We start from the raw sequence: 15,461 nt of genomic DNA, 5'->3' as shown, positions 1-15,461 counted from the left end.
GGTCCCAGGGCATTGTCAGCCATCTGCAAGGGAGCCGTTTTGGGACAGCCGTGGCTGGGGCAGCAGATGGCCTGGGAGAGAATCGCAGAGAGGGATGGGCTTATTTACTGGGCATCTATTATGGGCTGAGATGACTGGGGAAGGGTTCTCATTTAAGTCTCATGACTCTTATGAGCTAGGATTGAGGTGCCTGCTTCCAGCTGGAGGAAATAAGCGAGGACTGTGGCCTCAGGCTTGGTGTGGCCAGGCGGGCACTGCGCTGAGCGCTTGGGCATACCTGACCTCAGTGAATCCTCAAGCCTTCCCTTTGAGGTGTATTCTGTCATCACCCCACTTCATAGTTGAAGAAACTGAGGCTCAGATAACTTAGCCACCTGCCCAGGTGGGGAAATGATGGCTGAACAACTATCACAGCCACGTAAAGGGGAGGGCCATGGGGGGGCCTGTGCCTGACACCCCCCACCTTCCCATGCCTGATTCCTTCTTGAGATCAAAGGTTCAAAGCCTTCCATTGGCAGGCCAGACTGGGGTCCCAGGGGTAGGTGGGGTCTGGGGGAGCACAGGACTCGATTTTTCCCCTCTGCCCCAACTGTGCATGTCCATATCCACTCGCCAGCCCATAGTGGCCCCTCAAACTCAAGCTGGAAGAAATTCCAATCTTGTCTTGCTATTGGTCAGGCCCTTGGGCCCACCCTGCTGCTCCTCTGGGGCAGAGGGGTCTCCCAGCAGCTGCTGTCCTACCTGTCCTACCCCAGGGAACACCAGCAGCTACAGCAGCTTCAGGATCTTGAAGACCAGGACAGGAGTCTGGATGTGCTGGGACCCCAGCAGGACTGGGGCGACGGCCCCGGCAATGATGCTAACCTCAAGTTCAAGTCCTATGACTTGTCAACATTCTACCCCTACGGGGACCCTGAGGTGTTGGACTATGACACAGTGAGTGCGGCAGAAGCCCTGGGCATGGGCGACCCCCGGGGGAGGCCGTGCTCTGCCTGGCCTCTGTGTGTCCTGGAGAGGCAGGCAAGGACTCTCCCTGACCTGGGGCCCGGGCCATCTAACAGGCCGAGGTGGACATTCTGGGAGTGGACGGGATCCTGTACAAGGGCCGAATGATCAACCAGGATGGGGCACGGCCTTCGACGGGCGTGGAGAAGGAGCTGGCAGGTGAGGAGTATCAGGCCTTCCGGGGAGCCCCCACCCTCAATGTCCTGGCTTTGCTGGGCAGCATGAGGAGGTGCAGGTAGGGCTCAGAGCTGGCCCCATCCCTGACTTGGGGATCTTCAAGTGGCAGGAGGACTTCACACGGCTACTTGAAAAAACGGAGCCCTACTATATGCCAGGTGCTGCACCGGGCACCGGAGAGGCAGTGGGGAGCAAAGAAAGATGGGCTGCCCGGGGTCTCCACATGAGTGGGAGAAACAGAATGTAAGCAAATAACCTGAAGGGGAGGATCCATTGTTAGCCATAGCAATGAATAGCTGACCAGAGGGGAGCGCCCTGGTGACGAAGGATTCTGGCCTAGGGAGGGGTGCCAGATGGCCTCCCCAAGAAGGATGCTGGGCTGGGGATGGGAGGGTTGTAAGGAGAATGCCAGTCCAAGGAGAGGCATCTGATGAGGGAATAGGGTAAGCTGGATGAAGGGGTCGGGTGGGAAGAAAGTGGTCCATGTGGGGGGGAATAGCAGGTGCAAAGGCCCGCGGTGGGGAGAAGCCAGGCACAATTGGAGTCAGGAAGGTGAGTCTCCCTGCGGTATGGAGACTGGGAAGGGGTTGGGTATGATGAAGAGATATGCATAGACACTGGAGGCCTGTGTCCTAATGTCCCAGGTAGGTGAGGATTGGGTTAGGTGGGGACACATGGATCAGTCACTCTGATTGCTGCAGCATCAAAGCCCCTGCTCCAGCTGGCTCCTACCCGGGACTCCAGGCCTCAGCTCCAGCCATGGGCCGGCAGTGCTAGAAGGGGTACCTCCTCTGCACCACTCTTCAGGGTTTTCTCCTTCCGGAAGAGCCATACACTTCTCCATTGTAGAGGGACCCTGGAGTCCCAAAGTGGCTGGAGGGTTAAATTCTGCCCATGGTTTTCTTCCTCACCCTGCTTTGTCCCCATTGACTTGAGGACTAAATACCAGGTATGCAAGAAAAGGAAATGGGACTGTTTTATTGGGAATGCTGGGCAAAGAAGAGCCCGCATTAGTGTCCTGGGACACATGCAACAAATGGCCGCAAACTGGGCGGCTTAAGACAAAAGAAGTTCTCAGAGTTCAGGAGCCTGGAAGTCCAAAATCAAGCTGTCACAGTGCTGTGTTCACAACCAGGGCTCCGGGACAGGCTTCTACCTGCATCTTCCAGCTCCTAGTGGCTCCACACGTAACTTGGCTCATGGCCGTGTCCCTCCAGCGTCTGCCTCCGTCTTCTTGTGGCCTAATCCCTGTGTTTTCTCCTTTTCTCCTGGAAGGACATTTGTCATCGGGTTTAGGGCCCACCTTAACCTGGGATGAGCTCATGTCGAGATCCTTAATTACATCTGCGAAGACCCTTTCTCTGAATAAGTTTACATTCCTAGGTTCTGGGGAGCGTACCTCTTTGGGGACCACCATTCAACACACTACAGGTCCCTGCGCTGGCCCAGGAGGTCAGGACACCATCTGAGCCCTGCATTCCCCCGGCATGGGTCCAGCTCCCCCTGGACAAGCCTCAACCCCCCAGCAGTGGCTGCTGTTGGGAGGCGACTCAGGCTAAGCTTCAGGGGTCACCGGGCAGGGTAATAACCATGGTGGCTAATATTTAATGAGCCCCGAGTTCTTGTCAGGCCTGCACCGTCTCCTTTCAGCTGGCAACAACCCAGTGAGGCATTGCACCAACGAGCAGGTGAGGGCCGCTTGCTGGAAGGTGGGGGAGCCCTTATCTCCACTCAGGCACTAGACAGGGCCCCTCTCCACCTACCTCCCCTGGGCTGTCACCCATAGGGCAGGGCTTCTCTCCCCATGGCTCAGTCATTCTTGAGACCCACGCAGCAAAGTAGGACTGAATCAAAGGACACCTCAACTGCTTTGTTCTGCTTGGGGACAACAAAGTCTAACTACTTTTAGAAGCTGGTTCGAAACCCGCCTGTGGCCAGATCTTTTGACCAGATTGCTCTTATCACTCATCTATTTACTCAAAAGAACATTCTAATCCAAAACGGACTCAGTATCTAAACCTAAATGAGCCAGTGTGAGCCCTGCCCAGGCCCACCCTGGCCCCAGATGCATTAGTCTGTTCATATCACTGTCCAGCGTGCCCTGCCATTTACTCAGTTCTTTGCCAGCTGGGGGCCACTGAAGGGCATCTGGCCGGCCTGTGCCCTCCAGGTGCTAGCACTGAGTCAGGAGCTCAGGCCGGGGCAGAGGAACACCCAGTCAGTCCCCAGTGAGCCGTGTCCCCATAGGAGGGTGGTGGACGTGCCGAGGCTAGTGGTTCTCAGGCTTGACTTTTGAAGAAGTGCCCTGGAAGGAAGGCTAAGTTCAGGCAGGACTCAGGACGTAGGAGGAGGCAGGCAGGGGGGCGTCACCAGCCTCAGCCCTCCTCACCAGCTTTGGGTGAACTGCCTAAAACACGCACAGTGACCAGGCCCCTCCCCAGCTCAGAACCTGTTGGTAGGAGTTTCCTATGGATGCTGTAACAAATTACCCCAACCGAGTGGCTTAAAACAACCCACATTTATTTTATCTTAGTTCAGGAGATCAGCAATCTGAAATGAGTATCAAGGGCTAAAATCAAGGGATCAGCAGGTCTAGTTCCTTCTGAGGCTCTAGGGGAGACCATTTCCTTACCGTTTCCACCTCATTCCTTGTCTTGTAGCCCCTTCCTCCAGCTCAAAATGTGTCTCTCCGTCCTTACCTCCCCTTCTCTGACTCTGACCCTCCAGCCTTCCTCTTTAGAACCTCGTGATTCCATTGGGTCACCTGGATCATTCAGAATACTCTCTGTCTTGAGATCCTTAACTTGATCACATCTGCCAAGTCGCCCTCTGCCAAGTCAGGTGACAGTCACAGGTTTTGGGGATTGGAACAGGGACATCTCAGGGGCATTGCCCCCAGAGTCAGGCTCCTTGGCTGATCTGTGGTGGGGAGTGGGGGGGGGGTTGTCCCCTGTATGCCCCTCCCTTCAGCATCTCAGAACTGTTTGCTTGTCTCTCAGTGAGCCCAGCTATCTCCCACCTCTGCCCAGGCTGTGCATCTGCCTCCAAGCCCTGGAGAATCTGTCTCATCTGCCAGAGCTCAGGGCCCCCTCCTGTTGAGAGCCTCACGGCTCCTCAGCTTCTGGCTTATGCAGAGGTGGAAAAGCCACAGAGGAGGGCCTAGAAGGAGCAGGTGTTGGGGTCAGATGGCGAGTTTGAATTCTGACCTACAGAATCCAGGGCATCAGTAAGACCTCAGGGAGAGTGCTGGGTCAGAACCCTGTTTCCAAGCCTCGCTGAGTCTCGATTTCGAACCTGTGCCCTGGGCCCACGTCCCTCACCTTGGAGGGAAGCAATATGACAGTCTCACTGGTTGGCTGGTTGGCTGGTCCGGCCTGAGACCTGTGGATGGATCCAGGTGCCACCAGGTGATCAGAACGGGGGCCTGAGAGCGCCCCTTGATTGGGCATTTGCTTTTATGCAGAACCCACAAAACACACTGGAGTTAGTTCTTAGTACAGGCTCAAGTAACAGTAGATACAGACCTTAAGACATAGTTAGGAATGCAAGAGGTTTGGGGATGGGGTGGTTAACAAAGAGGAGGGAGGAAAGGGAGGAGGCAAGCAGAGACCCCCAGTGGCCAGGCCCTGTGCTCCCGTCTTTGGCCTGAGGTGCTAACAGCCCCTGAGGTGCTAACAGCTGGAGGCTCTTGGCTCCCTGTACCCCTGCAGCTGAACAGTGAGTTGTTTTTTTCTCCCTTCCTTCCTTCCTTCCTTCCTTCCTTCTTTCCTTCCTTCCTTCCTTCCTTCCTTCCTTCCTTCCTTCCTTCCTTCTCTCTCTCTCTCTCTTCCTTCCTTCTTTCATATAATTTATTGTCAAGTTGGCTAACATACAGTGTGTATAGCATGCTCTTGGTTTCCAGAGTAGGTTCCCATGATTCACTGCTTTACGTACAACACCCAGTGCTCATCCCAACAAGTGCCCTCCTCAATGCCCATCACCCATTTTCCCCTTTCTCCTGCCACCCCCTCCCATCAACTCTCAGTTTGTTCTCTGTATTTAAGAGTCTCTTATGAGTTTGCCTCCCTCCCTGTTTGAAACTATTTTTCCCCTTCCCTTCCCCCATGGTTTTCTGGTAAGTTTCTCAGGTTCCACATATGAGTAAAAACGTATGGTATCTGTCTTTCTCTGACTGACTTAATTTCACTCAGCATAAGACCCTCCAGTTCCATCCACATTGCTGCAAATGGAAGGATTTCATTCTTTCTCATTGCCAAGTAGTATTCCATTGTATAGAAAAACCACATCTTCGGGGCGCCTGGGTGGCGCAGTCGGTTGGGCGTCCGACTTCAGCCAGGTCACGATCTCGCGGTCCGTGAGTTCGAGCCCCGCATCAGGCTCTGGGCTGATGGCTCGGAGCCTGGAGCCTGTTTCCGATTCTGTGTCTCCCTCTCTCTCTGCCCCTCCCCCGTTCATGCTCTGTCTCTCTCTGTCCCCAAAATAAAAATAAAAAACGTTGAAAAAAAAATTTAAAAAAGAAAAACCACATCTTCTTTACCAATTCATCAGTTGATGGACATTTGGGCTCTTTCCATGGTTTGGCTGTTGTTGAAAGTCTGCTATAAAGTGAGTCCTTTCTTTCTTTCTTTCTTTTCTTTTCTTTTCTTTTCTTTTCTTTTTTTTTTGACCTGGGTTATTTCTTATTTATTTATTTATTTATTTATTTATTTATTTTAATAATAAATTTATTGTCAAATTGTTTTTATACAACACCCAGTGTTCATCCCAACAGGTGCCCTCCTCAATGCCCATCACCCACTTTCCCCTCCCTCCCACCCCCCCATCAGCCCTCAGTTTATTCTCAGTTTTTAAGAGTGTCTTATGGTTTGGCTCCCTCCCTCTCTTTTTTTTTTTCCTTCCCCTCCCCCATGGTCTTCTGTTAAGTTTCTCAGGATCCACATAAGAGTGAAAACATAGGGTATAAAGTGAATTCTTTCTGTTAAGTTTCTCAGGATCTTCTTCTGTTTCTTCTGTTTCTTCTGTTAAGTTTCTCAGGATCCACATAAGAGTGAAAACATAGGGTATAAAGTGAATTCTTTCTTAAAAGGGAGGTCCACAGAGCACACCTGCTGCCACACGGCCCTGGTCATTCATTTGGTCATTCCTGAGCCCTTCTTGGTGTCAGGCATATTTTAGATACCACTGGGGAGACCCAATGTGGTCAAAATAAAGTTACTGCCCCCTTAGAGTTCTTACCCCATGAAGGACCATAGGATATAAATAGATAAAAAGTTCACTGAGTAAGATGAAACACAGAAGTTGGGGAGAGAATGGCCAGGGAGGAGTCCCTGGTGAGCTCACGAAGCAGGAATTGTCAGGACAGCCAGGAAGGACACAGGTGTCCAGGCAGAAGGAACAATCTGGTGTCCATCGTGGGAAGGAGCTTGGTGCCTGTAACTCGTCCTGAGAGCCAGGCCCGGGCCCTCCCCTCACCCGCATCCTCACCCTGAGGGTCCCTCTTCTTGTGCAGCCTTTGGTCTGGGTGGCCAGTCATGGGGATTCTTGGCTGGATAGGGAGAAGGAGATGTGTTGGGTTCAAAAGTGAAGGACGGAGCCAGATCCTAGAGGCCAAATGTTGTACAATCCCTGGTCTGTGAAAGGTCCAGAACAGGAATATCACAGAGACAAGAAGCTGATTCGTGCCTGCCAGCGGTTGGGGGAGGGAGGAAGGGAAATGAATATTTCATGGGCACAGGGTTTCCTTCTGGTGGGATGAAATGTTCTGGAACTAGCTAGAGGTGGTTGTCGCACACCATTGTGAATGAGCGTTAATGTCACTGAATTGTTGGCTTTAAATGGTTAATTTTGTGGGACGCCTGGCTGGCTCAGTCAGTGGAGCATGTGACTCTTGATCTCGGGGTTGTGATTTTGAGCTCCACACTGGGCACAGAGGTTACTTACTGTGTGTTGTGTGAATTTTATCTCAAAAAAAAAAAAAAAAAAATTCACACACACAAGGTGAGTGATGAGAGGGTGGGGGTGGGGGCATGATGGCCGTGGTCTGGCCCCAGGGAGAACATCTACGCCTTGAGAAACTCTGGGTGGGAGGAGGGATCTTCCACGAAAGAGAGGCTGAGGGGCAGGTGTGTGCAGAAGGCGGGCAGGTCTGGGAAACGGTGAAAGGGCCTTTGCAGGACAAGTGGGGAGTCTGGGGTCAGGCGGAACTCTGCAAGAGTCCTCACCCATTCCTCTGTCTTCTCCTTTCTTTTCCTCTAAGCTGTGAAGGTTCCGCATCCCCCAACTCGAAGCCTGTATGATCGTGAACGCCCGAGTGCCTTGTTTGGTGCCATCTACCCCTGTGAGTACCTGCCCTCCGAACACCCTGGCCCAGCTGGGGTCCTGGCAGGGTCTCTGGGGCTCACCCGTCCCAGCCTGGGGTGCTCCTGACCCACCTCATCCGTCTCTCACCTGCTCTGTGTATGCCAGGTCCAAGAAGTCCCCTCAGGTGTCCCATCCCCCTGCCAAGCACCCAGCTCCCTGGCCATGGCTTCAAGCCATCCTGGGCTCCTGGTTTACCCTTCAGCGGGGCTTCCTGGCCAAGCACCATCCAGGGGGCCGAGACCAGGTGTCTGTCCCCTAGCTGCAGGGGTGGGATGAGGGGCCCATTCACCATCCTGGGCCTCTCTGCCTGGGGCCCCATGAGCTGGGCTGGGGGGATTCCTCTGATTGCCATCACCACGTACCAGGTACCTGCGGATGCTTTACAGCCTGTACTGCGCTCTCTCCCTTCTCATCCACGCCGTCCTCGGCCCAGTTGGGTGGGTGTGCACTACTCTCCCAGCTCACAGTGCGGAGCTGAGGCACCGCAACCCTGACCCTGGATTCCATGTTCATGTGCACTTGAGCATCCGACTGTGGCGTCATTTATCTGGAGTCATCCCCGGGGGAACTTTAGGGTGTGTCTGGGACAGGATGAGCCATGGGAAAGCACTTCCGGTCTTGTCTACTTAATGGGTATGACCCATCAGGCCAGCCGCCCCCCTCCCCACCCCACCCCCCCCACCCCCCGCCTGCCCCATGATTGTTGCTGGGACACAGCATCGTCTCTCCTGCCTCTCTCAGGCCTGCACCCCCGCAAGAGTGTGTGCTCAGCCACCTCGGGCTCCCAGCCTCCGATGCCAGCTCGGCCTCCATCGCTGCCGCCCCTGCCCCTGCTGCCACCACTGACGCCATCCCAGGGGGACCCCCAGCAGGTCCCGCGGCCTGCCCGGCACACACGACCTCTGCGCCTCGAGTCCCGAGCCAGCATGCAGCCTGCCAACCCGTGAGCCCTGCGTCCCTCAACCCTCCCTTCATCCCTCCTCTCCCCCTGCTGGCAGAGACTGGGCCCTGAGCTCAGCCTGAGAAGGGTGAAGGGGACCTGGACATGAGTGAAAGGCCTCCATAAGGGACTGATTTTGACTCAGTGGCTGTTTTTGTTTGTGTGTTTTTTTTTTTAAGTTTATTTATTTGAGAGAGAGACAGAGAGTGAGCGAGGAAGCGGGGCAGAGAGAGAGAATCCCAAGCAGGCTCCACGGTCAGCTCAGAGCCTGACGCGGAGCTTGATCTCATGACCGCGAGATCATGACCTGAGCTGAAATCAAGACTCGGACACCCCTTAACTCTATACATACATACACAACACAATCCTTTTTTATCCTGCACTTCGTGGAGAACACAGCTCTCTAGATTGAATTTTCCACTGAGCCAACATAATTCCTTGACCAGTCTTCAATACAACAGCTAACATGCTTTTGAAAACAATCACTTTCCTTTTTTTATTTTGCTGAAATGATTCTATCAGAATCAGTTCCTAGTACAGCTACTGCCGACGTATGTTTTCTTTGGGGGCCGTTATTTCTGACCAGACCACTTTTCTCATGGGAGCCAAATATTACTGTGTGCCTCCTTTTGTATTTCATGCTGATCCTTCCCACCGGTCATTATAGTCATGCATTGGATATTTTTAAAACCTGATTGTTGATGTTTACGTTTTGGCCAGTCCTCGAGGAATTGGGAGCAGAGGCCCCTGGAACGCCCTGGGCTGCCCTTTCCCCAGGGCCAGAATCCTGCTCGCCTGTTTGACGTCCTTCTGTTTCTTCCGGGGGGTGACTGCCCATACTCTTGGTGGAGCGCGGAGCAGACTGGGAGGTCACGATGACCTGGTCTGGCAATTTAGTGGGCAGCCCAGGACCGCAGAGGGCGCGCGCCTGCCTTCCAGCACGGTGCACGCCCGGCTTGCTTGCCCTCCTTGCCGCTCTCCTTCTCTTCCTCTCCCTGTCCACTCCATGGCTCTGGCTAGTTGCGCCCACTATGCTTTTCATACTTCTGACACGTCTTCCACATTTCACAATCTCTCCCTGTATGGTTTTGGGGCATGACTCCCCCACCCCACCCCACCATGCACTGGAGGCCCTGCGGAGGGCGGCTGAGTGGGCAAGGGAGTGGGGGGAGGGAGCTGCCCAGGGGTCTGCTCTGGGGGAGCCAGAGTGCTGGCATGGAGTGGGAGCCCTGGACCTGGAGGCCATCGGAGTCTGGGAATGCTGCCTGCCTACCCCCTTCCTGATGGTCTCCCGGCCGTGTCCCCAGCTCCTCACCTGTGACCACTCCCAGCCCCTGACTTCTCTTTTCTTTCTCCAAGGACTGTGTCTAAATGAGGCCAAGCTTTTCCTGACCCGGGTGACTTACCTGTCCCAGACACCCTGGGGGGCACCGGCTGGTGCAGTCCTGGACCCTGCACCCACCCCCGTATCACAGATGAGTATTTTTGGCACGTTCTCCCCATAATAAAATCTTTCACTTTTTTGACCGTGGATGAGGGTGACTGGCCTGGCACCCCCTGCAGAGGGGGCCTTGTCTGCCCCACGTGGGTGGGTGGACCTGCTGGTCCCTACTCAGGCCCCCACCCCAAGGTCAACCTCCCAGAGCCGCTGGCCAGAACCACCCTGGCTGAGTCCCAGCAGAGAATCAACAGCAAAGCTTCTTGCCTCTGCCACATTTCCCACCACGGCAAAGTGTCCTGAGCCTGCCCTAGCCCTGTGTTCTGGGAAGATCGGAGGTCTGGGGGCAGGGGTAGTGATGTGATTGGCCCAGGTTTGCTCAGGGAGGCCTCAGCTCTCCGGCGCCCGGCCAGGAGCTGTCCTCTTTGGGTGTTGCTCACGGGTATGAGGTCCCCAACTTCCATCACCTCCCACGTCAGGAAAGAGAGGTGCAGCCCGGACTCCGGCAAAGCGTCCCATGCCAGGCTTGTCCCCTGCAGCCCTGACCCTCAGGCACCCACACAGGCAGGATTCTCAGAGCCTCCTCTCCATCGCCGCTGGCCCCCGCAAAGCTGTCTTCCCAGCCATTTCTCAGATTTACAGAGGGAATCGTGCCTGAGTTGGTTCCTGTAGCTCAGGCATTGAGGAATGAGGCCCAAGGAGGTCACTGTGTAACCATTTGCCCCCGACAGGCTCCTTGGTGTTTTGGAAGGTGGGGATACCCAACAGCAGCCAGCCGGGAGCGATGCCGGAGGATGACAGTCCTGTCCCCCATAGGGGTTGTGGGGGAACAAGCCAGCTTTTGGTCTGGTCCCAGATGGGAGCTGCAGGCAGAATCCTTGCCCCTCCCCTCTTCCAACCCCAGAGGGTGGGGCCTGCAGGGAACTGGGAGGGAGGTGCTCAGGAAGTAGCCACCCCAGGCCAGCTGGGAAAGGTGCCTGGGGAGCAGACAGAACCAAGATGGGGTCAGCAGAGTGGGAATCTCAGGAGGTCCTGGGTTTAGCCTCCTCCTCTGCCAGGGGGACATGGTTCCTGGCCTGGGATGCAGCGGCCGTGCCGGGCTGGACCAGGGGGAAGGGAACCAACCGTGCCAGTCATGCGGGCTGGCCTGGTGTGGGGCTGCAAAATGAGTTGGGCAGGAGGGGGAGAGAGGGGCCTCTTGCCAAGCGGAGGGTCCTGCTTTGAGGGGCTGCTGGAAAGGAGATGCTGACTGACGACCACCCTGCACCCCCAACACGGCCCACAGCCCACCGCTGCAGGTGAAAGGGTCACTGAACATTTCTACCTTCCAAAGACGACGAACTCCATGACTCTAAGGTATAAACAACCAACGAGAGCCGGTTCCCAAGGCAAGTCGCCAACAGCGGAGAGCTGAGGTGCTGGAAGGGCGGGCCTTCTGTGCAGGGACCTCCTCCACTAAAATCAGCGCACACTGGTGTCCCTGGCTTGACCCCCGACTCGCTGCGGTTCTAGGGGCTGTAGGCAGAGAACCACCAAACCAACACACAACCGCCAGAGAAAGGCTTCTTTTCGCAGTCCCCCTCATCTTGCTTCCCCAGGATCCACGGAAAACGACCCCACCAACACGTGCAGCTCTTATCCCCCAGAAGAGGAGAAACGGCCCCCGAGAGCAGAGCAGATCGCTGCCATCGGGTTCCCAGCACCTCGTGCTGTGCCCCCGACACGCCCTCGGCCAGCCTGGGAGTGGGTCTGAGAGGACCCAGCGCCCCCCTCCCCTAAAGGAGCTGAGTTCTCCTAAGGCTCCTGTGAAACACATATCGCCCAAACATAAGCTGTGGCTAAGCAACCAGAGACCTTCCCAAAGGCAGGAATTGCAAAGAACCTCGCATCAAGAGATCTCCTTTTGTCCGGCACAGGCGGCCTCCCCAGCACTGGCCCTGGGAAGTAACCAGCCTCAAAGCACTCATCTGTCCTCAGAGGAGTCCTGACATAAAAGCCCCTCAGAGACCTCCAGGGCCGTGGCAGCCCTGCCCACTGCCGGGCTCGGGGGCCGGCCTTGGGGACAGCATGCTTTCCTGAGGCCGGCCACAACGTGTTCTTAGAGAACCCCGGGAACATCCCTTTCATCCGAGAGAATCCGAAGAACAAGCCCCTTTTTTCAGCTGTCTCAAGGAGGAGCCCTGCCTGCCCACAGAAAGCGTTTTAGCGTCTCCATCTACCAGGTGCCCCCCTCCGTCCCCGCGGAGCAGGGCTTTTACTTCTGAAGCTCTTCCTGGTGAAAAACAAGATCCCCTCCAGATCCCGATTTGGAGACAGGAACTGGACACACGTCTGTGGCCAGTGGAGGGGGCTGACTGATGACAGGCAGGCTGGCTGGGTCCCCCCTCTGATGGTCAGCTTCAGCCCGTTGTGACCTCGCGGGAACCCGGGCCAGCTGTTTATTTCCAAGATCGGCCAGAAGTGAGACTTTTTGTGCAGACTCCAGTGATTAAATGTCGGCAGGCCATCCTGAGAGAGATGGAGCATCGTTTGAGCCAAGCTGCACATGTCAGGGGACTATGGGTTTGCAAAGCCCCAAATTAGCATGCCCAGGTGCTTTAACGGCAGACCGGAAAGATGCACCCACTGCTCATCACCTGGGGAGGCTAGACCATCCCACGTGCTGCCACGTCCACTCTTCAGGAATGAGATACTCGGAGCTCAAATTGTCCTTTCAAGCAACTTCAAGGATGCAGACAGGGTTTTTTAGAGCAGAACTTTGGAAACAGTCATTTGAGCTCAAGTCTGGCAGGCAGGTAGGGGGTGACCATGCCCAGAAGACGCTGGGCTTTTAGGTGACAAGGCCAGGTCCAAGGAGGTGCCAAGGTGGACAGCCAAGGATGGCTGTGTCTGTTCCCTTCCACTCATGCACCCAGTACCTTTGCTTTTCAGCCAACTTACACTTTGAACATGTTAATAGACGGTTACGGACTCGTTCGACTTTGCTTCTGAGCTTCCAGGCTTGGGAAAGTTGAAGAAGGTTCCAGGTTCTCTGTTCCCACCTCTGGCTTCCCTTTGAGTTTGGCCCACTTTTACAGCCTTTCCCTTGCCCGGGGGGATGTTCAGACCAGGGGATCCTGGCACACCTGGCAGGGCCTCTGCATTGCTGGAAAGTACTAGAGCCCCTGGCCCTAGCTCCAACCCTGTTCTCTGCCCCCTCCTGTCCAGGTACCCACCTTGGCTGAGGCACTTAGGGAGAATCAAATTCCTGGGCTCTCCTCCAGAACAGTTGTCTCAAGCACCCAGGGGAACTTCACGCCCCACAAACTTGGGAGTCACAAGGCTGGTGGCTCCCAGTTGCTGTGAGGGGGGGCGTGCTGAGGCTCCGCATCCCAATCACCTGAGAGCTGTTTTATTAACAGCTGTGACGCTCTGTTAAGTTCACCCTTTCAACATGTACGATTAAGTAATTTTTATTCCCAAGCCGATCAACCAATAGCCTGGGGAACGTTTAAAATTATACCGTCGAGCCTTCCCCCCCGAGACTCTGATGCCGTGGGGTCTGGGAATCTATGGTTTGTCTTTTTACGGAGCTCCCAGGAGGCTCTACTGTGCAGCCAACCATGGGAACCACAGGTCTAGGAGACATTCTGCCATGTCTACAGACGTTTTTGGTTGTCACAATTGGGAGATGCTGCTGGCGTCTAGCGGGTAGAGGCCAAAATGCTGGTCAATATCCCACAGGGCACAAGACACCCCCAGCAGACAGTGAGCCAGCCCCAAATGTCCACAGTGCCCAGGTTGGAAAGCCATGGCCTACAGGAACTCCCAGTCCTTTCTGGCCTGAGGTGACCACCTGCGACCTCCAGGCACAGCCCATGGCAGTCCCCCAGGAACAGAAAAATGCACCTCACCTCCAAGAGATCAGCACTGAGTAGAGATGTCGTGGAGGAACATTTCTCAACGTGGAGCTCGAGGTCCTGCACCTCTAACAAGCTCCCAGGTGGTGCTGCTGGTCTGGGGACCAGACCGTGTAGCCGCCCAGGGTAGAGCCTCCTATGTCTCCAGGAGTGCAAATTCTAGATGGAGCCCTGGCTCTCTGGTGCCTCTGACACAGTCATCATTCCCTGGGGCAGCCCAGGCGCACTCACCCCTCCGCAGCAGGTAACCCATAAACACATACTTGTCTGTGCATTTCTCCCACCACTTGAGGGAGGTGTGGCAGTTATCTGAGAATTTTCTCTCATCAAAAAGAACAGAGCAGCAGCAGTAGCGAAGATTCAGGAGGGCCCAAGATGTCCTCACTCTTATCCATCCCGCCCCTCCCTACCCTCCCCACACGCACCCCAGAAACAGCTGTGCCCCCGCCTCTGGACTTCAAGAGGAAGGCCCTTAGAAGGGTGGGTTTCAAGATGAGGACACAACTCCAAGACCTAAGCAACAGCTTGGGCGGGGGCCCAGTGGTCAGTCTTCAGTGACACCCAGAGGGTACAGTCAACCAGGAGCCTGTCCAGGGTCCAGCAGGGTGGAGACAAAGCTGGGGAGGCCAGGGAGCAGCAGTGGCGACACCAGCACAGGAGCATCCTCATCCCTGGGCGCAAGGGCAGGACTGCGGTGAGGAGTGCAGAGACATCAAACAGGAGACCTTCTGCAACAGAAGACACTCTCCAACCCAGTCATCATCCGCAGAAGGGGGCACCTGAGGGGCTGGGCGCCAGGTGGGCCATCCTAGGTTAGGGAGTGAGATCTGCCTCTACTGAGGATTGGGCAGAGACCGTGGCCTCCCTCCTTCCCCAAAGCCCAGTCCCTCACAAGGGGTGCAAGGCTGAGGCTGCCCTGGGAACCGTATCCCCCAGCGTGGGCAGCTGTGGGGGGAGGGGGAGGGGACAGAGTGGGGCATCCCTGGCTTCTCCCTTGGGGTGAGAGCAGGTGTCTGTCCCAGCCCAGCTCAGGAGCAGCCCGGGATCCCATCTGCTCTCCCTGGTTTGCCGGTCTCCTTAGTGACAAAAGGTCTGAGTTGCAGGTTGGACTCTGCCCTGGGCTTGTCCTGTTCCTGTCACGAGCCCCCACTGGCTCTGCGCAGAAGCCTGCTATCTGACCACGGGCGCTGTGGTCTGCGGCTCCCCAGGGGAGGGCCCTGCCCTACCAGGCATGTTTGCTGGAGGTTGGGCTTGGAGTGTCCAGCCTGCAGCCTGCAGCCAGCCATTGGGGCCCTAAAGACACACAAAAAAAGGTCCTTATGTGAAACCCAAGCAGACTGGAAGGAGTTGTTAGCCCTGGAGGTCAGGATCAGTCCAGCCGGACAGGGGAAGGACGGGCAGGAGGGCTGGGATTCTGGGAACACTGGCCAGAAATGAACTTCCTGGGAAGAACCTTGGATGGGCAGGAAGATTCCAGAGCCACGTTATGGTTGAAAAGACAGCAAGAGACAGCAGCAGTGTGGAGCCAGGCAGGACTGGGGGGGTGGGGGTGGGGTCTGGGCTCTGTCAGTGCCCTGCCTCTCCACATGGAGCCAGCTGGCAGCAAAGCTTAGGATAGGAGGCAAGACCACAAAGCCTGGTG

At 55.6% G+C, this 15,461-nt stretch overlaps 1 protein-coding gene across 10 annotated transcripts in view; it reads left to right on the top strand.

Annotated features, from left to right (window-relative positions):
- Positions 1-12,896, top strand: part of CE3H16orf96 (chromosome E3 C16orf96 homolog) — a 57,952-nt gene extending 45,056 nt beyond the window's left edge. For 5 of the 10 annotated variants that reach the window (XM_086692134.1, XM_086692132.1, XM_086692135.1 and 2 more), the window contains 5 exons: positions 756-936; positions 1,062-1,164; positions 7,439-7,519; positions 8,284-8,485; positions 9,842-12,896. In XM_086692134.1, coding sequence (XP_086548260.1) covers positions 756-936; positions 1,062-1,164; positions 7,439-7,519; positions 8,284-8,485; positions 9,842-9,857 — 583 coding nt within the window. In that variant the 3' untranslated portion in view covers positions 9,858-12,896. Of the gene's footprint in view, positions 1-755; positions 937-1,061; positions 1,165-1,291; positions 1,588-7,438; positions 7,520-7,907; positions 8,102-8,283; positions 8,486-9,841 lie in introns of those variants that run through there. The other 5 variants (XM_086692136.1, XM_086692137.1, XM_086692139.1 and 2 more) reach the window with 5 other exon arrangements.
- Positions 12,897-15,461: the final 2,565 nt, after the last annotated feature.

The sequence above is a fragment of the Puma concolor genome, chromosome E3, assembly GCF_028749965.1.
Source record: "Puma concolor isolate L17-30 chromosome E3, mPumCon1.1.hap2, whole genome shotgun sequence".
In the NCBI taxonomy this organism is placed as follows: domain Eukaryota; kingdom Metazoa; phylum Chordata; class Mammalia; order Carnivora; family Felidae; genus Puma; species Puma concolor.
This window is presented reverse-complemented; position numbering and strand designations above follow the sequence as displayed.